The 26,527-nt window shown below is 41.6% G+C and overlaps 1 protein-coding gene across 1 annotated transcript in view; it reads right to left on the reverse strand.

Moving 5' to 3' along the window:
* The window catches only part of oga (O-GlcNAcase), a 31,088-nt gene extending 5,623 nt beyond the window's left edge, over positions 1-25,465 (reverse strand). Inside the window, exons 1-17 of the mRNA XM_046353537.1 lie at positions 24,759-25,465; positions 18,950-19,001; positions 18,660-18,757; positions 18,132-18,262; positions 17,676-17,847; positions 17,474-17,572; positions 17,050-17,334; positions 16,117-16,275; positions 14,506-14,693; positions 13,989-14,243; positions 13,296-13,499; positions 10,738-10,912; positions 5,731-5,816; positions 1,399-1,503; positions 1,018-1,109; positions 732-924; positions 204-363 (exon numbers count right to left, since the gene is read on the reverse strand). Of these exons, the coding sequence (XP_046209493.1) occupies positions 204-363; positions 732-924; positions 1,018-1,109; positions 1,399-1,503; positions 5,731-5,816; positions 10,738-10,912; positions 13,296-13,499; positions 13,989-14,243; positions 14,506-14,693; positions 16,117-16,275; positions 17,050-17,334; positions 17,474-17,572; positions 17,676-17,847; positions 18,132-18,262; positions 18,660-18,757; positions 18,950-19,001; positions 24,759-24,930 (2,626 nt within the window). The 5' untranslated portion in view covers positions 24,931-25,465. The remainder of the gene's footprint in view (positions 1-203; positions 364-731; positions 925-1,017; positions 1,110-1,398; positions 1,504-5,730; positions 5,817-10,737; positions 10,913-13,295; positions 13,500-13,988; positions 14,244-14,505; positions 14,694-16,116; positions 16,276-17,049; positions 17,335-17,473; positions 17,573-17,675; positions 17,848-18,131; positions 18,263-18,659; positions 18,758-18,949; positions 19,002-24,758) is intronic.
* Positions 25,466-26,527: the final 1,062 nt, after the last annotated feature.

The raw sequence follows: 26,527 nt of genomic DNA on the forward strand, positions 1-26,527 counted from the left end.
GGACCATTATGAGATGAGGATACAACATAAGGGGGTCATACATGCTCATGACAAGCATCCTTATACATTATAATTGGGATGTGGACGACTGAAGTTTTCGATAATGGATCATAGACGTTTGCTAGGGATGATTTGTAGATTAGTTCCCCCGAGAAAATGTGCTTGATTGACTGCTTAAGACAGGTGCTGTCAACTCCGCCTACCATTGGCCTTTAGCGAGGAGAGCAGGCATCCCATCATGCTCTTGGCCACGCTGGGGTCGGTGACCTTGGCATGTATGTCCACTTTGATGAGGGACGGGAAGTTGGAGAGGAATGACTCTGGGAGGCCCTCCTCCTCCTCATGGAAACTCAACATCATCTTCTACGGGAGGGGGAGAGAGATCGTTTGCCATTTTAGTAATTTAACAGACACTCTCAGCCAGGGCAATTGACAATAATACCCTTCACACTACCATGCCCACCTGAACTGTACTGAGCCGTCTCGGTTATTTTCCTTTGACATCGTCCTTTCCAGAAACTATGGTGGATGTGTAACCAGGCCCAGCCCAGTACAGCTCGGCTTGGTTCAGCTCAGTTCAGTAGTGTGAAAGGGGTATTTGTGCGTTCGACCAAAGTAGGTAAAAGAACCAGATATCATGTTCATGGCACAACTTATATATATAAAAAAGTATCACAGAACTAGAATAACAACAGTCAAGCAAAAGAGACTCCGTCAAACCAGTCTCCTACCTCAGCCTCAGAGAGGTCCTTCTGGCAGTCGGGCTTGTTGTATTTCTCCTGCATGGAGGGGATCCAGCTCATTTTACACTTCTTGACAAAGGGCTTGACGTCCACAGTGCCCAGAGCGTAACCACAGATCCCCTCCTCGTCCTCCAGGACAAACCCATAGTCTGGACTCAGGTTCAGGAACCCTCCTACTAACCTGGAGAAACAATTCACATTAGGGTGAATTGTCTCCACTTCCATAGTTTTCAAAATAAATGTTAGATGACAACTAAAATAAAAAGGTTCTTACCTGTCGCCTATGAGGTCTGGCTCCTCTCCAGAGAAGGGCAGTTCCTCCACACCTTCAGAGTACATCTCTCTGCAGATCTTATAAACTGCATGCTGGAACACACGAGCAGTTAGAAAGGACTCAGGATGACGCACACGTGCATGCGCACACACACAGGAATGGAGGAGACTGCTGACAGTGCAGAATGGGTAAACAGGCCTACCGATGAAACTCAAAGCAGTCTTTAAGTGAGGACAGCACAGATACCAATAGCGTGTAGTTACACCCAGTCTGTTCAGCTAATCACTGACTGCATACAGGGAAATAACACCCACCCATACCCACACACAGACAATCACACCTACTGATGTAGGGCAAAGGTGCCATAAAAACTATCCTTACCTCATCTTTAGCATAGTAGGGCCTGATGGAATAGATTTTGGATGTTGGCAGTGCGGGAGGAGGCTGGAAGAAAAGATCATTTGCCCCTTCGATTGGCAACAATCTCTGTCGAGGGATCAAAACAGAAAGGTTCAGTATAACTGACATCAGGCACGGTCTCAGCATTCACTGTCTCAGAGCTCCTTTGCTACTGCTAAGACACTGTAGCACCAACAACAGCTGGGTGTCAAAGGAAGGTTAAACCAGCCAATGGTCCAAGACATGGAAGTAACATGACTAAAAATGGCTTCTGTGGCACTTTTGGCTAGACAGTGAGCAGCAGTAGCAAATCATCACATCTGTTTTCATGAGAGCATAGCACATAAAGAATGTTTTCTTTTAAAAGACAGAGGAATATGAGTTACAGGTGTATATGGGAGGAGTAAAGGCTTGGTCTGAGAAAGGTGCTGCTGGCTAAAGGAGATACTGCTGCTCCATTCCCCGTGTCTGGTCTAAGGCATCACTTTGAGTCGCTGGGCAGGGCAAGGCCCTCCTGTAGAGAGAAGTCATGATGCTGGCGCTGACACAGTGACAAAACTCCAGGAGCAAAACTACACAAGTCTAACATACAGGACCAGTCAAAAGTTCATTCAAGGGTTTTTCTTTATTTGTCCTTTTTTCTACATTGTAGAATAATAGTGAAGACATCACAACTATGAAATAACACATATGGAATCATGTAGTAACCAAAAAAGGTGTTTGGTGGCTACTTTGAAGAATCATGTAGTAACCTTTGCCTTGATGACAGCATTGCACACTCTTGGGATTCGCTCAACCAGCTTCATCTGGAATGCTTTTTTCAGTGGCTGCTTTTCCTTCACTCCCAACTCATCCCAAACCATCTCAATTGGGTTGAGATTGGGTGATTGTGGAGGCCAGGTCATCTGATGCAGCACTCCATCACTCTCCTTCTTGGTCAAATAGCCCTTACACAATCTGGAGGTGTGTTGGGTCATTGTCCTGTTGAAAAACAAATGATAGTCCCACTTAGCGCAACCAGATGGGATGGCGTATCGCTGCAGAATGCTGTGGGTGCCATGCTGGTTAAGCGTGACATAAAATTTTCAATAAAATCACCAACAACATCACCGCCTCCATGCTTCATGGTGGGAACCACAAATGCGGAGATCATCCGTTCACCTACTCTGCGTCTCAAAAGACACAGCGGTTGGAACCAAAAAAAATCAAATTTGGACTCATCAGACCAAAGGACAGATTTCCACCACTCTAATGTCCATTGCTCGTGTTTCTTGGCCCAAGCAAGTCTCTTCTTCTTATTGGTGTCCTTTAGCAGTGGTTTCTTTGCTGCAATTCGACCATGAAGGCCTGATTCACGCAGTCTCCGCTGAACAGTTGATGTTGAGATGTCTCTTACTTGAACTCTGTGAAGCATTTACAGTTGAAGTCGGAAGTTTACATACACTTAGGTTGGAGTCATTAAAACTCTTTTCAACCACTCCACAAATTTCTTGTTAACATACTAGTTTTGGCAAGTCAGTTAGGACATCTACTTTGTAATTGTTTACAGACAGTTTATTTCACTGTATCGCAATTCCAGTGTGTAACACATTTACATACAATAAGTTGACTGTGCCTTTAAACAGCTTGGAAAATAACAGAAAACGATGTCATGGCTTTAGAAGCTTCTGATAGGCTAATTGACACAATTTGAGTAAAATTGTAGGTGTACCTGTGGATGTATTTCAAGGCCTACCTTCAAACACAGTGCCTCTTTGCTTGACATCATGAGAAAAAAAAATAATAATTGTAGACCTCTACAGGTCTGGTTCCTCCTTGGGAGCAATTTCCAAATGCCTGAAGGTACCACGTTCATCTGTACAAACAGTAGTACGCAAGTATAAACACCATGGGACCACGCTGCCGTCATATCACTCAGGAAGGAGACGCGTTCTGTCTCCTACAGATGAACATACTTTGGTGTGAAACAGCAAAGGACCTTGTGAATATGCTGGAGGAAACAGGTACAAAAGTATCTATAGCCACAGTAAAACAAGTCCTAAATCGACATAACCTGAAAGGCCTCTCAGCAAGGAAGAAGCCACTCCTCCAAAACCGCCATAAAAAAGCCAGACTACAGTTTGCAACTGCACATGGGGACAAAGATCGTACTTTTTTTGGAGAAATGTCCTCTGGTCTGATGAAACAAAAATATAACTGTTTGGCCAGAATGACCATCTTATGTTTGGAGGGAAAAGGTGGAGGCTTGCAAGCCGAAGAACACCATCCCAACCATGAAGCACGGGGGTGGCAGCATCATGTTGTGAGGGTGCTTTGCTGCAGGAGCGACTGGTGCACTTCACAAAATAGATGGCATCATGAGGATGGAAAATTATGTGGATATATTGAAGCAACATCTCAAGACATCAGTCAGCTTGGCCGCAAATGGGTCTTCCAAACGGACAATGACCCCAAGCATACTTCCAAAGTTGTGGCAAAATGGCTTAAGGATAACAAAGTCAAGGTATTGGAGTGGCCATCACAAAGCCCTGACCTCAATCCTTTAGATCATTTGTGGGCAGAACTGAAAAAGCGTGTGCGAGCAAGGAAGCCTACAAACCTGACTCAGTTATACCAGCTCTGTCAGGAGGAAGGGGCCAAAATTCACCCAAATTATTGTGTGAAGCTTGTGGAAGGCTCCCAGAAACATTTGACCCAAGTTTTTTAAAACTATAGGCAATGCTACCAAATCTAATTGAGTGTATGTAAACTTCTGACACACTGGTAATGTGATCAAATAAATAAAAGCTGAAATAAATCTCTACTATTATTTCACATTCTTAAAATAAAGTTGTGATCCTAACTGACCTAAGACAGGGAATTTTACTAGGATTAAATGTCAGGAATTGTGAAAAACAGCGTTTAAATGTATTTGGCTAAGGTGCATGTAAACCTCGGACTTCAACTGTATTTGGGCTGCAATCTGAGGTGCAGTTATTCTAATGAATTTATACTCTGCAGCAGAGGTAACTCTGGGTCTTCCTTTCCTGTGGCGGTCCTCACAAGAGTCAGTTTCATCATAGCACTTGATGTTTTTTGCGACTGTACTTGAAGAAACTTTCAAAGTTCTTGACATTTTCCGGATTGACTGACCGTCATGTCTTAAAGTAACGATGGACTGTGGTTTCTCTTTGCTTATTAGATGTTTTTCATGCCATAATATGGACTTGGTCTTTTACCAAACAGGGCTATCTTCTGTATACCACTCCTACCTTGTCACAACACAACTGATTGGCTCAAACGCATTAAGAAGGAAAGAAATTCCACAAATTAACTTTTAACAAGCCACACCTGTTAATTGAAATGCATTCCAGGTGACGACCTCATGAAGCTGGTTGAGAGAATGCCAAGAGTGTGCAAAACTGTCATCAAGGCAAAGGGTGGCTACTTTGAAGAATCTCAAATATATTTTGATTTCTTTAACCTTTTTTGGTTACTACACGATTCCATATGTTATTTCATTGTGCTGATGTCTTCACTATTACTCTACAATGTCGAAAATAGAAGAATAAACTGGAATGAGTGGGTGTCCAAACTTTTAACTGGTACTGTATATTAAACATTAGATACAGCTAAAGACTAACCACCAAGTCTTTTGAAGATCATCTACTACAGAGTTCTGAAGAAAACTGTTTCCAACAGTCTAGGAGGATCGCCCAACAGTATATTCTAGTCTAGGACAATCGTGTCTGCTCACAGATTCTTTCGTGCGGACGGACTCGCTTGCGTTCTCGCTGGCGCTGTGATGCATACGCTTCCGTGTGCAAATGGGGATTTTTGCACTGAGCGTTTCCTGCAAAGAAATTATATGTCATGGAAATCCAACACTAGCCATGCCACACGTTCAGGGGAGAGGAGGCAGAACACGTGCGCCAAGGAAAAGCAGCATCTCCTTTGGGCAGTCAGCTGAAAGAAATTCGAATTTGAGACACTTTGGAGATTAGAAAACCAGTGTGACTGCTTTAGCTTTTTACGATGTCAGTTCACCCTTTCCACTTTTAGACTGATCAGACCATACCAGATGCTGGTTGGACCAATATCTTTACAAATTCACAGGCACTCTTTCCGAGACATGGACTTATTTATATAAGGATATAAGGAGGTATACACCCTTTAAAGAAACTTAAACCTAGTAATAAGCCCACCTTAGACAGACCAAACCCTTTCGCGTCTGCTGTGCGCAACAACCACTTTCTCTTCAACACAAAACTCTTATTTTCTTTACTAGCATTACATCACATTTATGATCTGTGAAGTCAGTGCATTGGTATATACCTGGAACTCTCCTGCTAGACCGCCCCTAAAGGCCCAAGGCTCTTGGTCTCCACTAAGGAACTGTGCAGTGGCCTGACTACGGCACCCTGTTAGGAGCAAACAGCGGCGGATGGACACAGCATTACCATGGGACCCAGAAATAGAGCGGAACTTGCAGATAGGTGGGGGGGGGTTCAAGGAGGGTCAGGTTATCATTATTTTTCAATAACTCCAAAGAAAATAAAAAGCTTCTTTAAATAATAAAATGTGTATGAAATGGGTTTGGTTGGACTTGGGGCTCGAGCAACTAAAGCTTACTTTTGTGTGTCTCACTGGGAAGAATCATTGAGGTTATAAAGCCTGACTCAAACAGTCGGATTCTGGTTTACTTGCAGTGAGAACTTCCAAGTCATCCATACTCTAACTAGCTTAACTGACCTTAGATCAGTGTTTAGGAGGAACTCGTCCTACTGTGTAAGCTTCAGCTGCCGTCGCCCCACTGATCCCAGCACCTCATCTGAAGTCACATTCTCATCTAACCTGCCTCAGCACATGACCAGGGAGAAGGACTCAAACCAGGAAGAGCGAGAGGCTTTGAATTTTAAAAAACTCAACATAGAGAGGACAGTTCCATGCAGACACATAACTAAAAGGGGTGCAGTTTCAGTGCACCTCAAGTGCTCGCTTGACTGGGGAGTACCTACTGTGGTGTTGGCACTCTGCTCCGTTCTTACAAGAGCAGCCTTGAAAATTGTATTGTCAGTCACACCTTTCAAATATATGAGTGATTGCCATCGTTGGTTGTTGTGCCTGTAAAGCACTTTGTTACAAAAAAAGTGCTATATAGAGTAAGATCAGATTGATAGACGATGCCACATCTGGTGAGTTCTCCTGTCATGTGTAGACACAGATGCAGCACGGGAACATTACAGTAGAGTTAACGCTCCTGCTATAACATACAGTAACAACCTCACCCTGACTAGAACACTTCCTCTGACGAGGCTGGCTCCACTCATCACACAGATGCACCCACAGAGAGGAACTCACAGCTAGCTTTTAGCTGCTTGGGAGTGAATCACTGGAGACACAGATCTCTATCTTAATAAACTTGTTATTTCACAGTTTTGTTCTGCTTGCCTCAGCGTGTCAAGTTGCTATGTAAGTTGTTCCTTCACAAAGCGACGAGCGACTAGTCACTTTCAAAGCATATTAAAGACCGAAAAAGGTGGTGTATACTGTAGTTAGCACCCCAAAACTAGAGGATGGTAGAGAGACTAACAATCTGAAAGCCTGGTGTGAACCCCAGTGTGTAGGTGCACCCAGTGCATGTCCAAGCCACATCTATGAAAAGGCCTACTGGTAAAAACATACATGTTAGAGAGAAACAAATGCTGTCAGAGAAAAATAATAATAAAATACGTTATGCTTATCGCTCGCTACTACAGATCGCTTGCGCAAAATGTGACTGTGACTTCATCTGGAGGGCAGCTTTCCTTCCATCACCCAAATCAAATCTCTTAATCTGATATGAAAATCAATCAAAACAAAAAACATTTACAAAGGTGACAAGGCCAGCAGTGAGCATACGCCGGCCATTGCGATCCAATAGCAGTAGAAACTGGTACTGAGGATTTGTCCATCTACACACGGTGAAAGGAGAGAACAGTAGAAGATAGTCGTTAGCAAATGTGTCCAAGTAACAACACCAGCGAGGAGAAGGTAAGACTGACTGCCGGTTGCACAACTACAGACCAGTAAGGGGATGAATACATAGAATAGAGCTCTTTGATAGGGCCTTGAGGGCAGTTTAGTAATAAAAGAGAATGTGTTGTCTACAAAACAATAGATTAACCTGATGAGGGAAAGCCTTTATGTTGCTTAATGTTCTGTTTAGCTAGCCCACAGCCAGTGCTGTTTAGAAAGACAGACCTCCACTAAATTATTCACAAAGACCTACAAAATGGTTCTCTACAGTCTAAAATGTTATACTGGTTTATAATGCCATTATAGCTATGATATAGCAGTGGTTCTACCAGTGTGGGTTTGCTGCCTGCTGTTTACTGTATAGGTTAGAGTCTTCTGCTCTGGACAGAAACCTGTGAATGAAACATGGTTACTGTGTAACCTACAGGCCATGCTAGTGCTTCAGGGTTGATCAAAACAGCTTTCTATGGCTGCAGACGACCTCTCGCAGAAAAGTTGTTCTAACTGTATAATGGTGCATTTGGGATCCCTGACTGGTTGACTCATTATCAAGACATGTTACATGTAGTTGAGGTGTGTGTAAGACGGAGTGTTTTTAAGTCCAAAGAGAATTGGCTCCGATACAGCTAGAATAAACTATTCAGGAGAGACCAGGCACTCCGAGCCAGCAATAACACTGGTACACAGAGCATGTGTTGAGAATAGGCTCTGCATTGACCTTGCAGACCTCTGCAGTTACTGCATTAGTGAGGGCATTTTATGAAACTAATAGTTTCAATACGGTAACACATTGCCTCAGAGCATTCATTGTTATCTTTGTTGTTGCACCAGAATGGCCTTCCACAGTCAGTCACCTTCCTCTCCAAGCTCGTTGGCACGCTAAGGGGTGGGAGTGAACGCAGAAGACTGTTACTTGACACACAGCAAGCAGCAGTACCCCATATCTGGACCTATCACCACTGATACGGACACTTCATTTAGTTGTGGTGGACCAATTTATTTCGGTGTGGCTAGCAGTGCAAGCGGCATTCAGTCAGTCGAAAAGTAAAATTAACAAATCAAAAAGTGCAATAAAAACAGAATCAAAACAACGATTGATAAGCAATGTAGCAGATGCCTGTCTGGCACTGGTGGATATATAAACTAAGCCTAAATGATCCTAATACGAGCCCGTAAGAGCTGACAACAAGAGTTCTCTAGACTCACCTTGAATACAGGTGAAAGCCAAGAGAAGTGAAATATTGCGTTGCCAAGTCAAATATGCTTTATCCATCTGTTAAGCAGACTGGGCAGTGGGCACTATAGTTACAGTACCTGTGCAGATGATTAATATGTGCATGACTAAACTACCTAAGACTGGACGGCAGATGAAAAATCATTCAGCTACACTATCAATTTTTAGCATGGAGAAAGTGTAATATGGTCATAAACATATCTGTAATGCTCATAAACATGCTTACCTCAATGGTATTCACCTTTGTGTATATTTTCAGCTCATCTAAAACTAGCCATGAGAATAACTGCATTTTCACTGGATTAATAACTTAACCATGAAGCTTAAAGACTTGACATTTATTTGTTCATGCCTACAGTATATGCGTTTCATGTCCTACACTTACTAACTGTTCTGCTGCTCTGAGGAGTCGGAGTCATGCTGAATCGTTCCAGGTGTCCATACCATACGTACCTAGTTGGTCTGTGTGTATGAGTAGAGACGTCAAAAATTCAGGCTGCTGCACGGAAACTATGGAGACTCTAGTCTAGAGTATTTTTAAACTCTCTGAATGGTTAAATAAGTGAGAAACAGATGTCATTGTTGTACTAGTTCGTGAGTGGGCAACATATACGATCATCTTAAATCGACATGTTGAATGACTTCATATTTTCCATCAAATTATTGTATATTGCGCTAATTTCCCTAACGTGGACAGTTTGTGTTAATACCTTACACAAGCTTGCATTGTCACCCTATAACATTAAGTGGAATTACACATCCTTTTTACCTCAGATTGGTGATGTTAGTATAAAAGTTTATCGTCTTCACAATGACATAAGATTGACTGCTTAAAGCATATAAATATCATAGGTTTTGTACCATTGATTTTGTAACATGCTGGGATGCACAGGACTTAGAACGCAGAGTTAATGAAATGGCACGGAACATTCGGGGCGGTCTCTCTATCAAAGTCGCTGGCCACACACCAATACATGGATTTGACATTCAGACTATCACTTAAATAGCAGCCAACTAGTCACTGTTGATGTCCTATGCCACGTCGTGGTTATTTTACATTAACTAACAGAAAATGAAGTCTGTCCCCTTTTCCATGATGGTAGCCTCCCGAAATCAACATCCAATACATAGATATAAGCCTTCTACAAGTTCTCATCTAACCAACCATGCATAGGTTATTCCAAGTTTCAGTGTGGCCGTTGAATAGTGTTAGTTTGAACAGCGCTACAGCACAAAACATTTGCCCCCTGCTTTGTTGATTTTAGCGTGATATCGATGGAAGTGATTAACAAAAAAAGTGTTGCGCGCACTGACTGCGTTGGCGACCCACTTGAATCAAAATGCAACACTTCAAAATGATGTCTTCCACAAATTGTCCTATAACCAGTGATGTACACATTATTCCCAGATTCAGTGTGTTTTTTTTGAGCTGTGTTTAGTTCTCCCCCCTCTCACGCAATCGATTTCAACGTGACATCAATATGAATGGTTGACAAACAAGTGTTGCTTTTCTCTTTCTGTTTCGGTGACCCACAAATCGAAATGCATCACTCCAAAATGTAACTAACTGTCTTTTACAGGTTGTTGTCTAACCAGTGATGTAAAAAAATACAAATCTTTTTTTGTTGTTGTTGTGTTAGTTTCAAAAGCATGTACAACATGATTTTCTCGCTATTTCAGTGATTTATTGACACTTGTCAAGACAACTGTATTTTTGGTGCATGTGCAGTTTATAAGGGGATTATATGATTACTATTGTTGTACATGCATGTGTAGATTGAAAACAGAAACAAAAAATGTTCTAAGTGTCAAACTGTTTCTGCATATTAGTTATTGATTTGGACACATTAAAATTGTTTTGACATTGGGCTATTTATGAAAATGTATTGTCAACCGGAGGCAGCGTCAGCATTAATTTCCAATGGCATTGTACTTAATCGGGTAAAAACTGCTGAATGATTCCAAAAATGTGCCGCGATTGATTTATTTTGATGATATATCAGAAATCACCAGAACGGGTTTGCCCTGCCTAATATGAGTGTGGATGTGTGAGCGTGTGTGTGTGTGTGTGTGTGTGTGTCCGTGCGTACCTAGCCACTGGACAAAGGACTTGACCATGGAGGTGATGCTCTTGATGTCCCAGATGTAGGGGTAGAGGTCATAGAGGATGGTGCGGTTGGCTGAATTAGAGAGCCTGGTGAACATCTGGATGACCGAGCAGCACATCTCCTCAAACTTCTCAGCCCGGCACTTCCACTCCGCAACCTGGGGGCAGACAACGGGGTGGTGTTCTTTAGGGCACCCTATCTCTTTAAACAGAATCTTAAATATACACCCCCAGAAATCACAATTAGTCAATATTCAGCTTGAATCTTTACAAAACACAGGATAAATTATTGGTATAATTTTAAATGAAGCTTCCTTTACTGATACAATATTTTCCATGCTTTCCCCCTTTGTATATACCATAGACATTCAACCAAAACAATCTTGCTGAGGGAAATGTAGTATCACAAACAATATTCCTAATCTGTTGATTACTATTATTTATCTTTAAGGATGTTAATATTGCCAAATAATATATTTCCATGTAAACCGATGTTACTTACATCAACCAGAGAGGAATACAATTTTTTTTTTTATAATCTTGGAATCGCATCAAAAACAATTGCATAGGGTTATTGGAATTATATAATTATCAAGAAATTCCCCATATGTGAGTAGATATCCATTCTCATTCAGTAACTACCCAAAAAAAATTTTTTGTTCTTAAACAAAAAAAAAAGACTTATTTTTAAATAGTATATCTTTGTTGTTCCATAGAAAGTATCTGTGAGAGGGAAAATTGTTTATTTCTCAAATATAGCATTATATCAAAACAATTAAATATAACAACCGGTCCTGTTTTCTTTGTAACAAAGTTCTATATGTCAATCCAAAACATTATACTATAAATACAGTTATAAAAACAAATGAAAAATGGTTTTCCTCCATTCCACAGAAATCACAATTAGTCAATATAATAATATAACATCTAAGCAAAAAGTGCCTGCTCATGATATTTGTCCAATTCTAGAAGGATTTTTATCAACATCAAAATTACACCGGAGCAGAAATTCTAAACCACCAAGAGTCAACTAAATACTTATGGAAGACATTCCAAATACTATTCTGGTTCTTAATATACTTCAGAATCCAATTTATTGTCAAAGTATTATTTAGAGTATTGAAATCTAAAACCTCAAGGTTTCTTTGGATTACTGAGAATATCTTTCCATAGATAGTGAGGCTTGTTCCTCCAATAAAATTATAAATGGGGATAAGTCAAGTGATAACGAGACATAAACCGACCTGGATAACCATCAGCCTCAGACAATAAAACCTGACCATTTGAAATATCTCTCAGTAACTAGGTTTAATTTCTTATTTGTTTTCTCAAAAACTAAAAAAAAACTCTACCATACAGGAAACTGCTTTAGAAACCCTATTCCTGTCTCTCAAAAATATGGTGGTATCATAGTTTAAATTCATTGCTGAAATACCATGAAAACTCCCCTTCTTGATATGAAAAGCCATAATTTGAGTAACAAATACAAATATAAATGCTAATTGGGTACCTCTGCCTAATGCCACGTCCAACATCAAATCTTTGAGATGTCCCGTGCTAATTTCACAGAGCTAGTACAACCACTGTATGAAGTTGACTACTTAAAAAAGTCATCAAACCACAAAAAAAACATACTGCTATGAACATGAACTCATGTTATACAGTGTCAAAAGATTTATTAAATCTACAAACTTAAGAAAATGATCAAGGATGAGGTTATTATAGTCAATCATATCTAAGATCAACCTGATGTTATTACTAATGTGTTGACCATACATAAAACCAGACTGTTCTTCATCAATTATATGACGTAAATCTCGTTTCCACCTCTTCGCAAATACTGGGGCAAATAAAAAATCCCTGAAATCATTATAAATCTTCTTAGCAGTGTTTGCTACATTGTCCCCCAAAAAATCCATATTGGAAATTGACTGGGGACACCTGTTAATTGAAATGCATTCCAGGTGACTACCTCATGAAGCAGGTTGAGAGAATGCCAAGAGTGTACAATGCTGTCATCAAGGCAAAGGGTGGCTACTTTGAAGTATCCCAAATATATTTTGATTTGTTTAACACTTTTTTGGTTACTACATGACTCCATGTGTTGTTAAGTTGTAAAGGAAAAGCCTTGAATGTGTAGGTGTGTCCAAACTCTGTTTTTGTTGCAACTGCAGCCTAAAATGAACAACTTTGTGAGAAACCTCTAAAATTGTTCCTCAGCTAGAAATTTTACGATCTCTCATGCCACCATCTTGAGCGACCCCTCATCCACAGCCTTAGTTAGAACTAAATGTATCAACACGGCAAAACGGTCATCTCCATGAGGAGATTTTACATTGTGTGTGCCACAGCATAGATACAGTTTCATTGTTTTAGACCCACCCCCAATGGCTGCATAAAGGTACTACACAACTACCATTTTGTACCGCAGTTGTGATCACCACCACACCTGAATATCAGAAAAAAATTCTAATGACTAACAAGGCTAATTTAGGGATAATTTCCCTCCTAACTACCCATCCCTCCATCCCATACACCTACCTTCTCTGGTTCCTTGCCCTCGCGGTTGACGCTGACGGTGCTGCTATTGGCCCGTAGCCAGTTGAACTCCTTGAGCATGTGCAGGGCTTTGGGTCCGTATTCATAGGGCAGGTAGAAGAGCTCAGCTAGCAGGGTCAGGTCCTCCAGAGAGAGAGGCTCTGCCGTGTACAATGCCTTCTCATTGGGACCAGGTACAAAGACATCCTGAAAGACAAATACAAGTAATTGTTTAAACATAAGTCACTTAATTGCAAATCACTTTGGAAAATCTGAGTCACGGACACACACACACACGTACTTCACACACACCAGAACTGGGTTCAAACACTATTTAAGATATATCCCCGACACAAAGACATTTGAAAGTAAGTATTTGTATATTTCTTGTTTGAAAACAAGTAGTTGAATATTGGAATGCATTTGGAAATACACTTGGAAAGTATTGGCATGTATTTTAAAATACACTTGTCTGTGTATTTGAGTATTTTAAAATACAATATTTAAATACTCCCATGCATTTGAACCCAGGTCTGGTATTTGAAATAATGTATTTGAAAATACTTTCAAATACTTTCAATAGAAGTAGTTGATTAGGGCCGTATTATTTGAAAATACACAGAACATAAGTATTTAAATAACAAATAATAAAACATGTATTTGAACCCAGTTCCAACACACACACAAACGACTTACCTGTTTGAGCTGTTCGTCTGTCTGCATGGGGGCCATGTCAATGTCCTCCTCTGGAGACTTGGACTCAGGAACCAGGACTTCCCTGTCTGTGTCCATGGGCTTCAGATCCTCTGCCATCTTGTCTATAAGGACCAGGCTGCTCTTGGTCTCATTTGCAGCCTCCGCTACAGGGTCTGACTCTGGGTCAGTCTCATCTGGTTTCTCCACAATCATCTCCATGGGCTCTTCATCAGACTCCTTCTTCTCAACATCCACCTGAACAACATTAGAAACGCGTAGAAAACTTTTAGGAAACAAGTTATTGCCTCACCATCTTGGTGAGCCCATGTAGAATTGTGTGTTATTCTTGATCAGTTGTAATGAAATATTTTGTTTTGTTGTACTATATGTAGATTGTGAGACTTGGCACAACAGAGACAAACCAGGGAAACCAACTTAAAACCATTGGATGTGCACTGCATACTGTATGTTCTACCCTATCTAATATAAAAATGATCTAAGTTAAATCAGTAACTACCTCCTCCACCTCTTGTTGTTGCAGTCTCTTGGCCATGGGGTGGTTGTTGGGGTCAGGGGCGCCTGTGGGGGTCATGATGGGCTGTTGGAACACTGTAGTGACTGTAGTAGCAGAGCAGAGGGAGGAGGCACCTAGTGATGACACGTCAATAGCTGAACTCTTAGCTCCGCTGTGGGGTACCTGGCGACCTGGAGAGGAGACAAGACATTGTCAACATGCTATACAAGAGGCTTTTATAACAAATATCAACATACTAGACAAAAATTGAATGGCCAGCTTTAATGCATGAGTGAAATAAGTGTTAAAAATCCAGTGCTGAATTTTTCGAGAGACATTTACCATTATTTCAAATTATACAGTATGAAGTAAGGAAACACACACACACACGTTATTTAAGTGACAATGCCAGAGAAGCAGGTGATAAAGGATATATTGGCACGGGTGTTTAGGCCCAAGACGAAGTCGAGGGCTGGAAAATCGTTCCAATATATAATCCAAACACTGGCTTCAAGGGCATTGCCACTTTTATACAACGGGTTACCAAAATATTCTAATAATGATTGACATTTTTTCATTAAAAACATTATTTTGATCCATTTATTCATACTATTTCATCCTTCTACAAGATATAGTCCCAACACAAGCCTAGGGTTGCTACCCAAGCCAGCTGGTCGTTCGTTCTATTGGCTCTGTTGACAGAGATGCGACCCAGTCGTTCAGTCTTTTTGTTCTGTATCTATGGACACGATTCAATTCTTCGTTCTAAAATGTTCCATTGCCATACTGGCTGGCAATGTTCTTATCCCTTCCTTGCTAACTAGCCAACTACAAAACAACAATCTATCCGCAATATTAAAGCTGATCCATCCCCTAATAAAAAATACATATATAAAAAAGCAAGCCAACTACGGCTAACTTACAGCCATGTCAAACAGTACAGACAGAATAACAACAGTAGCTGCATTTGCATAAGCTGTTTTCTAGTGAAATTTATTTGGATACATCCTGAACAATAAGATAATGAGGCACGATTTCACCTGGCATAGAAAATGGACTCTCACATCAGGACACTGTTACTCAGAGGAGCTAGTAAACAACACAGCTAACACAATATCTTCAAACTGAAGCAGGAAAGAATGCAAACTAGCAGTCTAGTTTGTATATATCCATAAAAAAATATGCCAGCTGATTCATGATTTTGACTGGCTGAGAAAAGCTGCCTTCCTCTGTCTAGTCCCGAACCCGACATGTTCATTACTATGGGACAGTTGGAGATCGAAATTGAATATTGAAAAAATGTTGCAAATGTCAGAGACAGACAGCAAGGTTTATAGAAATCTCCCCTGTTGAAAATAAAATGTTAGTCTAAAAGAAACGTGAGATAATGTCGAGATGCTTTTATAGGAGATAAAGTTTATAAAGTGGGCTAATGAGACACTAGATTGCACAGTCAGGGGGAACAGAGTAAATGTGCATTTTAATGTCATGGATTTAGCCGATGGTAACTTGTGGAACAGACACCGGCTGGAATGTGCTTTTAACCAATCAGCATTCAGGATTAGGCCCACCAGTTGTATAAATGAGAGAAGATAGGTAGGTGACAGTTCTTACTGTTGTACTGGTGAGGCACTACAAACTCCCCCAGCCACTCTGTGAGGGCCAGTTTCAGGGCCAGCTGAGGGCTGTACAACATGTCTGTCTCTAACTCCTCATCACTGCCCTCATTCTCCAGCTTGATCTGGATAGACACGGTACTGTCCTCTCCATCCGCTGAGAGGGGGGAGGAGGATGGAGGAAGGAGAGAGAGGGGGGAAGGGAGAGAGAAGGAGGAAGAGAGGAAGGGAGATAAATAAGATTAAGATTACTTTATTGGTACATTTCACAAAAAAATCCAACCGAAATTTGACTTCTGCTTTTAACCTAACCCCTCGAAAGACACATTCAGGTTTTAGAGAGGTGCGGGGGGCTGCCACACTGATAACCAAACAAATCACCATTACCAGGTGTAATGTACAGGCCTGTTTGAATACTGTGAAAGCGCCTCCTTCCATTCCTCTATTTGAGTAATCAATCATGTGATTCGATTTAATTCAAAGCCATGTAATCTGAATAGACACAACGCTGTCCTCTTTCAAGGATAGATATCATATTTTGTGTCATTCTTAAAAACCAAACAGACGAGACTTTGGCAGCCATTTCGTGTACCTTGTGTGACGGTGAGTGACCCTACTCTACAAATACCAAAACATTCACTCAATTGTCCTCATTAATTGGCAATAACACTCAGATTCAGGACAACAATGAAAACCAATACACACAGCAGTCGTGAGAACCAAAACTGTACATCCCTGCTTTAAGAAATTTGTATTTTTAGCTCAATCGGGCACATTACAGAACATAATTTCCCTGACGAATAAATCTAATAAAGTAAGTGAATAAATAAATAAATGAAGTCCACCCCGGTCAGACGTACCCATGACGATGATATTATGTGTAATTTCATCGTACCGAATCCGAATGTGCCAGAAATCAAGTCAGACTTACTCATGGCAACATCCTTGCGCACTCCGTTCATGTTGGACTTGTACCAGGTGGCCAGGGTGTGGATGGCCACGAAGTTGGACTCAAACTCACAGTTGGGGTTGGTGAGAACCCCCTTGAGGCGGGGGATGAGCTCTGTGGAGCGTCCCTTGTACGGCCCCAGGAACAGACGCTTCTGGTCGTAGTCGTTGGCATGGATATTGTCCCAGATTACCGGAGCTCTCTTCAGGATCTTAGAGACCTCCTCTATGGACTCCACTGTAATGTCTTTGGATACCACCTTAGGACCTAGAAAAATAATGTCCGATGTAGGAGTCATGCAAGTTCTAAAGTCCGTTACTGTGTTTTTATCTTATAATGGTAAGGTTAATTCCATCTAATGAGTGCCAAAACATGTTGGATATGAACTAGTTTGGTTCTATTGTACCTGTCCACAGCACTTCAATACCAGGCAGCAGCTTCTCTCCCACTGTGTGCAGGTAGGGAGATTGGGCCACATTGGGGTAACAGAACGTTCCACAGTACTCTGGTTTTAGGGAGACAATGAAAAACATACATGAAATGTATATCTTCCTTCAACTTTGAATCTAGATCAAATTTCAGTAACAACATACAGGGTTACCTGTTACCTGTGGGGCAGAAGAGGAAGGTCTCAGGCTCTCCCAGGTACTGAAAGATCTCATTGGTGATGGACACCTGGGCATGGGCGAAGGAGCTGAACACTTCCTTGTCGGCGGGGCACATGTTGTGGTCGATGTCGTCAAACAGTAAGGCAAATGACTTGCAGCCAAAGTGAGTTACCTAATGGAGAGAATGAATAATTATATTTTATGTTAAGACTCCGGCAAACGAGTGAGTGCAGACCGTCAAGGATGTAGAGGTTATGTATTCCATCAAGGATGTAGATTAGACTATAGGCCTGCATTCTTAACTGTGGTTAAAGATTATCATTATTAGCAAGACAGTACTCCTCTAACCCAATCCTAAAATCTCTATACGCACATAAGGAGTTATTGTATTGCGTCGTCTGCAAGGAGGAAGGAGAGATGCATTTAAAAAGTATTTTTTTTAACAGTTGTGGATACCTGGTCCAGTTTCCTCTTGAGTGTGGACACTTCTTTCTGGTTAGAGAAGGTGATGTCTAGGCCTGGGGAGATGGCATAGATGAACTCGGTCCCATACTCCTTTGCAGCACTAATCAGGGTCATCAGTTGTTCTATAAGAGAGAGATGCATTCGTTTCAGATACTATTTCACATCAGCGTGACACCCACTCACACACACTCAGTATGGATGTGAAATATGTGAGGCATGGTTTGTTTATTACATCGCTGTATTGTAACTAATATTTCAAATATGTCCTGAAATGCTGAAGGGGTGCTCAGACATAGGAATGTAAAACAAATGCTTTGAGTAGGTTCAAGGCGGCAACTTAATTCCCTTCGAAAATGTTTCATGCTGACGCGTTTCAGAGCAAGCGTATTTATCAAAGCAGAGCACTATTGCAACAATCACAATCAGCAACACCTGTGCACTTTTGTTTGTTTATTACATATTTGTCTGTATATGTGACAGGTATAGGTCCAACCCATGGCCATGATGAGACAACCTTACCTGCTTCTTCTACTGAGTACATCTCTCTCCAGAACATCCTGTGTTTGTAGTCATCTTTAGGTGCGTAGAGGTATGTGTTCAAGCCCCATTTCTGCTGTCTGGGGAACAACACATAGTGATTAACACAGGCTTTGCGTGACATGGTTTGTTTATCACAGAACATATTGACTAAATTGATTAAAGCGATTTCTAATTTGATATTGAAAACTTCAGTACATTCACTGATCCCATTATGATAGAGCACTATTCAACACCTTATGCCAGCCTGCTGTACATAACCATTAAATTACCTCCTGAACAGCTCTTTCCTTTGTTCCATTGTCCATGGCCGGCCATAGAAGCCTGTTGAAAACAAAAGAAGAAATGTCGTCATTTAAGCCCTTGTTCTATTTACCCAGAGGCTTGTGGATGCTATTTGAATGTCTCAGTGTGCAGTATGAAGGAAGTTAGTATTATCTCGCGAAACTTCAACTAACTAGTGAGCGCAACGACTGGATAAAAACGATATCCACGAGTTCATCAGACTCTGGGTAAGTAGAGAAATTAAAGAATCTTAAATGACAGAATCTCGCAACATCCCTTTAACACACACAGCAAACATTCCAGGCCTGCAGACAGCCACCCCTATCTATTCCCCTGGCTGTGTACATTCAGCTGCCATGTGTGTGACCTGAAGACTGTATGGGTGTTGCATCAGGCTCCTCCTTGATCAGTGTTTTCCACACATAGTGTAGCAAGAGGCTGTTGTTTAGCCATGTTTTTTGTAGCTCATGTGATGGTAGAGTTTGTGAAACAAATACCCACTGGATTGATGAAAATAATAATATAATTCTGCCAGGTCATATCATTGGGCTACTTTGTACAGTTGTGGCCAAACGTTTTGGCCACAAAAGGACCAGCTGACATCATGTCAGTGATTCTCTTGTTAACACAGGTGTGAGTGTTGACAAGGACAAGGCTGGAGAACACTCTGTCATGCAAATGAGTTCAAATTAGAGGTCGACCGATTAATCGGAATTGCCGATTAATTAGGGGCGATTTCAAGTTTTCTTAACAATCGGAAATCTGTATTTTTGGACGCCTTTTTTATATATATATTTTTTTAACACCTTTAATTAATCTTTATTTAACTGGGCAAGTCAGTTAAGATCACATTCTTATTTTCAATGACGGCCTGGGTTTAACAGCCTCGTTCAGGGGCAGAAAGACAGATTTTCACCTTGTCAGCTCGGGCGATCCAACCTTGTAACCTTACAGTTAACTAGTCCAATGCAATAACGACCTGCCTCTCTCTCGTTGCACTCCACAAGGAGACTGCATGTTACGCAAATGCAGTAAGCCAAGGTAAGTTGCAAAGTAAGCATTAACATTCATTCAAACAGCACTTTCTTTGCGTTTTGCCAGCAGCTCTTTGTTGTGCGTCAAGAATTGCGCTGTTTATGACTTCAAACCTATCAACTCCCGAGATGAGGCTGGTGTGACCGAAGTGAAATGGCTGGCTAGTTAGCACACACTAATAGCGTTTCAAACTTCACCCGCTCTGAGCCTTGGGGTGGTTGGTTCCCTTGCTCTGCATGGGTAACGCTGCTTCGATGTGGTGGCTGTTGTCGTTGTGTTGCTGGTTTGAGCCCAGGGAGGAGCGAGGAGAGGGACGGAAGCTATACTGTTACACTGGCAATAATAAAGTGACTATAAGAACATCCAATAGTCAAAAGGTTAATGAAATACAAATGGTATAGAGCGAAATAGTCCTATAATAACTACAACTTCTTTTTTTAAATCGTTTTTTATTTTACCCCCTTTTTCTCCCCAATATCGTGGTATCCAATTGTTGTAGTAGCTACTATCTTGTCTCAATCGCTACAACTCCCGTACGGGCTCGGGAGAGACGAAGGTTGAAAGTCATGCGTCCTCTGATACACAACCCAGCCAGCCGTACTGCTTCTTAACACAGCGCGCATCCAACCCGGAAGCCAGCCGCACCAAGAGACTGGAAGCTTCAAAGGAGGGTGGTACTTGGAATCACCGTTCCTCCTCTGTAAACCATGGTTACCTGCAAGGAAACACGTGCTGTCATCATTGCTCTGCGCAAAAAGGGCTTCACAGGCAAGGATATTGATTCCATTAAGATTGCACCTAAATCAACCATTTATCGGATCATCAAGAACTTCAAGGAGAGTGGTTCAATTGTTGTGAAGGCGGCTTCAGGGCGCTCAAGAAAGTCCAGCAAGCGCCAGGACCGTCTCCTAAAGTTGATTCAGCTGCTAGATCGGGGCACCACCAGTACAGAGCTTGCTCAGGAATGGCAGCAGGCAGGTGTGAGTGCATCTGCATGCACAGTAAGGCGAAGACTTTGAGGATGGCCTGGTGTCAAGAAGGGCAGCAAAGAAGCCACTTTTCTCCAGGAAAAACATCAGGGACAGACTGATATTCTACAAAAGGTACAGGGATTGGACTGCTGAGGACTGGGGTAAAGTCATTTTCTCTGATGAATCCCCTTTTCGATTGTTTGTGGCATCCGGAAAAAAGCTTGTCCGGAGAAGACAAGGTGAGCGCTACCATCAGTCCTGTGTCATGCCAACAGTAAAGCATCCTGAGACCATTCATGTGTGGGGTTGCTTCTCAGCCAAGGGGGTGGGCTCACTCACAATTTTGCCTAAGAACACAGCCATGAATAAAGAATGGTACCAACACATCCTCCGAGAGCAACTGCTCCCAACAATCCAGGAACAGTTTGGTGACGAACAATACCATTTCCAGCACGATGGAGCACCTTGCCATAAGGCAAAAGTGATAACTAAGTGGCTCGGGGAACAAAACATTGATATTTTGGGTCCATGGCCAGGAAACTCGCCAGACCTTAATCCCATTGAGAACTTGTGGTCAATCCTCAAGAGGCGGGTGGACAAACAAAAACCCACAAATTCTGACAAACTCCAAGCATTGATTATGCAAGAATGGGCTACCATCAGTCAGGATGTGGCCCAGAAGTTAATTGACAGCATGTCAGGGCGGATTGCAGAGGTCTTGAAAAATAGGGGTCAGCACCGCAAATATTGAGTCTTTACATCAACTTGCATCAAACTTGTAATTGTCAATAAAAGCCTTTGACACTTATGAAATGCTTGTAATTATACTTCAGACACTGAAGCAGCAATCTGTAAAAATGATTATTTGCGTCATTCTCAAAACTTTTGGCCACGACTGTAGTCTCCATCACTGGCCCAGGTTTTTGGCATAGGTGGTAAAGCTCTCATTCCTGGACTGCAACATTGTAAGATTGTGCCCTCCACGGCACTTGATATACATGGATTACTATAATTAGATACTTCAAATACTACCTAAGACACTTTGGCTATTTATCTCCATACTCAATAAATGGTGAAACAGTATGTGTGATGGTGTCCGGTATGTATAGGCATGAAACGTACATTATGGAAAATATGTCTCGCACTCAGTCGTAGTTAGTAGAATAATGAATTTATTGACAAGATCTTAGCACTCAACTTTTAGAAGGTTAGTAGGAAATGTAATCATTTAAACCACTTAAATATACTCCCAGTCAATGAACATTTAGTATTTGAAACTAAAACATTAATTTCCCAACTGCTTTTTCTATAATCCTACAGCCTTTTTGTCATTCTCCATACCTTATATTCTAATGCATCCAACATTATGCACGCTTACCATGGTATAGGGAAGCTGCTGGTTTAGAACTCAAACTCTGTATATCTTATTGCAGAGCACATTGTACAACTGTTTTTAGAGAATTTGTATTGCAATGTATGCTATGGCATATGTACTGGCTAATATGCAACTGTCATTTTTAAAGTTCCATTCTATCTACAGGCTTTTATTTTGGGCTTCTATTCAAAGTATATGATTGAATTTCTTTAAGCCTGCAGTTAGTTACTTGAAATTAGACAATCACGCCAAAACATGATTCAACAATTGAACTCACTGACAAAGAGATGGCTCATGAAACACAAATGTTATTTGTCACATGCGCAAAATACAACAGGTGTAAACTTTACAGTAAAATGCTTACTTACAAGTCCTTAACCAACAATGCAGTTTTAAGAAAATACCCCAAAAAAGTAAGAGATAAGAATAACAAATAATTAAAGAGCAGCAGGCTAAAGTTAAATCTAGACTTGGTTTCCTCTATTGTAATTGCTCCTCTTTCACCACGGCTGCCAAACTAACCCTGATTCAGATGACCATCCTAACCATGCTAAATTACGGAGACATAATTTATAGATCGGCAGGTAAGGGTGCTCTCGAGAGGCTAGATGTTCTTTACCATTCAGCCATCAGATTTGCCACCAATGCTCCTTATAGGACACATCACTGCACCCTATAATCCTCTGTAAACTGGTCATCTCTGTATAACCGTTGCAAGACCCACTGGTTTATGCTTATTTATAAAACCTGCTAAAGCCTCACTCCCCCCTATCTGAGATATCTATTGCAGCGCTCACCCTCCACATACAACACCTGTTCTGCCAGTCACATTCTGTTAAATGTCCCCGAAGCACACACATCCATGGGTTGCTCCTCTTTTCAGATTGTTGCAGCTAGAGACTGGAACGAGCTGCAACAAACACTCAAACTGGACAGTTTTATCTCAATCTCTTCATTCAAAGACGCAATCATGGACACTCTTACTGAGAGTTGTGGCTGCTTTGTGTGATGGATTGTCGTCTCTACCTTCGTGCTGTTGACTGTGCCCAATAATGTTTGTACCATGTTTTGTGCTGCTACCATGTTGTTGTTATGTTGTGTTGCTACCATGCTGTGTTGTCATGTGTTGCTGCCTTGCTATGTTGTGGTCTTAGGTCTCTCTTTATGTAGTGTTGTATGTTTTGGCCTATAATTATATTGTATTTATTGTTTAAAAAATATATCCTGGGCCCCCGTCCCCGCAGGAGGCCTTTTGGTAGGACGTCATTGTAAATAAGAAATTGTTCATAACTAACTTGCCTAGTTAAATAAAATGTTTTAAAAAATCAGTTAATAGCGGGGCTATATACAGGGGGTACCGGTACATAGTCAATGTGCGGGGGCACCTGTGACGAGGCAATTGAGGTAATATGTACATGTAGGTAGAATTGTTAAAGTGACTCAGATCTACAGCTTCTTAGGAGAAGGGTGCAATTGCAGCTTGCAATTCGTGGCGCTCCTGCATGTGGGCATGCAGGACACCCTCTATACTTCTCTGTCGGTACATTTTGAAGCTAGTACAGGCGGGAGGTGGGAGCGCTCCAGTACAGTAGGTGGCGTTAATGCACAATCACGTTGTATGCCAGCCGCTGACAAACCACCCAGAAGAAGGGGTGGGGGTGACAACTAGGTAGCCGGTAGACTGTGTCCTTCATTCTGGTGTCGCCCCAGCCTATCACCTGCTGTGCTAGCAGGAGGAGGGAGGCGACCGGTACAGTGTCCTTTCACCCCCGCCTGTCAGGCAGTGTTTTCCCACTGTTCTGTTAACTACAGTGAGTGCAGGTGTTCGGCAGGCGGGAGCGAAGAACACTGTCTACCGGTTTCGCTCCCGCTAGCTAGCAAGGACTCCGGGAGGCGAAAAAATAAAAATAATAATACATTAAATGGGATGCTAGAGGGGGGGTTCATGAATCCAATTGCATGTGGAATGCCCACATGCAGGAACACCCCAAATTACGGGCTGCAGTTGCACACAAGATCGCTTCTTATAGACTTGCTTTCAATGAGAATGACAGATCTATAACTCACATTTCTATGTGAATTTTGTCAGGTGGCCCAAGCAGTTACATATTGCAGCTTTAAATTGCTCCTACGAAGTTTCTAATGATTGCCTTATGATGCTTTTGGGAGAGCAGACCGTGATCGATTTAAAAAATAATGACATCCCATAGTTCCTCCGAATGGGTCATCGACCTTGAGCAGTTGTTAATAGTACAATGGAGTGTTAATAAGTGTCCTGCATAATCACAAATATTCTGGCATTCTTTCTGCATTTGACCAATATGCAAATCTTGTATGCATTAACATCACAACACGAAAATCACTAGCTATACCAAATCAATGTGATTTTTGTTCAATATAATATGTTCTACTCACCCTCCACGACTCCACTGATGAATTTCCTGCGGCCCGATAGTTCCACACCGATGCTTCTCGGTTCTTCCACTGAGCCAGGGGCATCTGAACCAGCCTCAGACGGCCCCGAGCTTGGGCTCGCCTCAACCTCCACTTGAGACGTCCCCACCACCGCCTTACCTTTCTGAACCATTTCTATAGACTGTCTGTTATCGTAGCTAGCAACAGACAGGGTTTAGGGAAAAAACGTGCTTGGACTAGGGGAGTCTGACCCGAAACTCTGACAATAGGTTAGCAGGCCATCCGGACGACTTGAAAGGAGGGGAAATGAACCGTGTAACGTTAGTTTACTGACAATCCCCGGCGTTGATCACAGGCCGCAGGTGTGAAAAAATATTGCTCGACTTATCTGTCCAAATTAGATTATTGCAAACTATTTTCTAGTAAAACGAAACGAAAGCTACTAGCTTCAGTTAGTTGCCAATCTGTAAAAAATAAATAAAGAAAAGGTCTATCTGATATAATGTTGCTGACTATCGTCGTGTACCGCTGTGCTAAAATACTTCATTCAGAATAATATTCGTTGACATATTCGTGCGCTAAAATAATAAAATTACGAGTAATCAATGAACATTATGATTTTTTCCCCGTTGAATATATATTCTTCTTCTAGATTTTCCCTGGTTTTCGCAGCTTCTTCCTGTTTACACCGATTGCGCATGCTCAGAAGACTGGATCAAACCAGTCACAACCGGATTTTTGTGACAAAACACAATTCCATAACCAAGATAGTAGAGTTCCATAACCAAGATAGTGGACATCTTCTTCTTTGGGTTGGCGGTTCGCATCCAACTTTTGGGTGCATACGCCGCCACCTACTGTACTGGAGTGTGAGGCCAGTCACGGCCGACCAACATTAACGTCCAGTAATACAAAATTGGGGAAAAGGAGAATTACCCTGCTAGCTATTTGCCCACACAAAAATGTGAAAATCACCACCCCATTCTACAATTGACCCCTACCTAATCCTACTCCATGCCAACGGTTTGGGAGGACAGAACACTACCACTCAACACCCCCTGCAAATCTTCTGCAGTAAAATCTCTCAATCCCGAATACTTCAATGCAGCTGCCGCCAACCTCACCCTGTACCCATCTTTCTCTACCACTCTGTTCACTGCTTCAGGATACAACACTTTATGTTCTACTCTAACCCCGGCAACCTCAACCTGCTTTTATCTCACCGGACACCACCGATCTCCAGTCCCATGGGCATTGGAGTCACCAGACTTGGGCTTTCAGGGCTTTAGTCCTGACTGATTTATTTATTCTTGAGAAAGAGGGTGAGAGATGCAGCTCGGCAAACACAGAAACTGCTGTATTTGCAGGAGTAAGTGAATAGATTTTGTATGTGATTACAATACAATTATTTAGCATCTAGCTAGCTACAGTTGAAGTCGGAAGTTTCCATACACCTTAGTCAAATACATTTAAACTCAGTTTTTCAATGTTCCTGACATTTATTCCAAGTAAACATTCCCTGTCTTAGGTCAGTTAGGATCACCACTTGATTTTAAGGATGTGAAATGTCAGAATAATAGTAGAGAGAATGATTTCTTTCAGCTTTTATTTCTTTCATCACATTCCCAGTGGGTCAGAAGTTTACATACACTCAATTAGTATTTGGTAGCATTGCCTTTTAATTGTTTAACTTGGGTCAAATGTGTCGGGTAGCCTTCCACAAGCTTCCCACAATAAATGGGGTGAATTTTGGCACATTCCTCCTGACA

This window comes from Oncorhynchus gorbuscha, linkage group LG06 (assembly GCF_021184085.1).
Source record: "Oncorhynchus gorbuscha isolate QuinsamMale2020 ecotype Even-year linkage group LG06, OgorEven_v1.0, whole genome shotgun sequence".
Taxonomy (NCBI): Eukaryota; Metazoa; Chordata; class Actinopteri; order Salmoniformes; family Salmonidae; genus Oncorhynchus; species Oncorhynchus gorbuscha.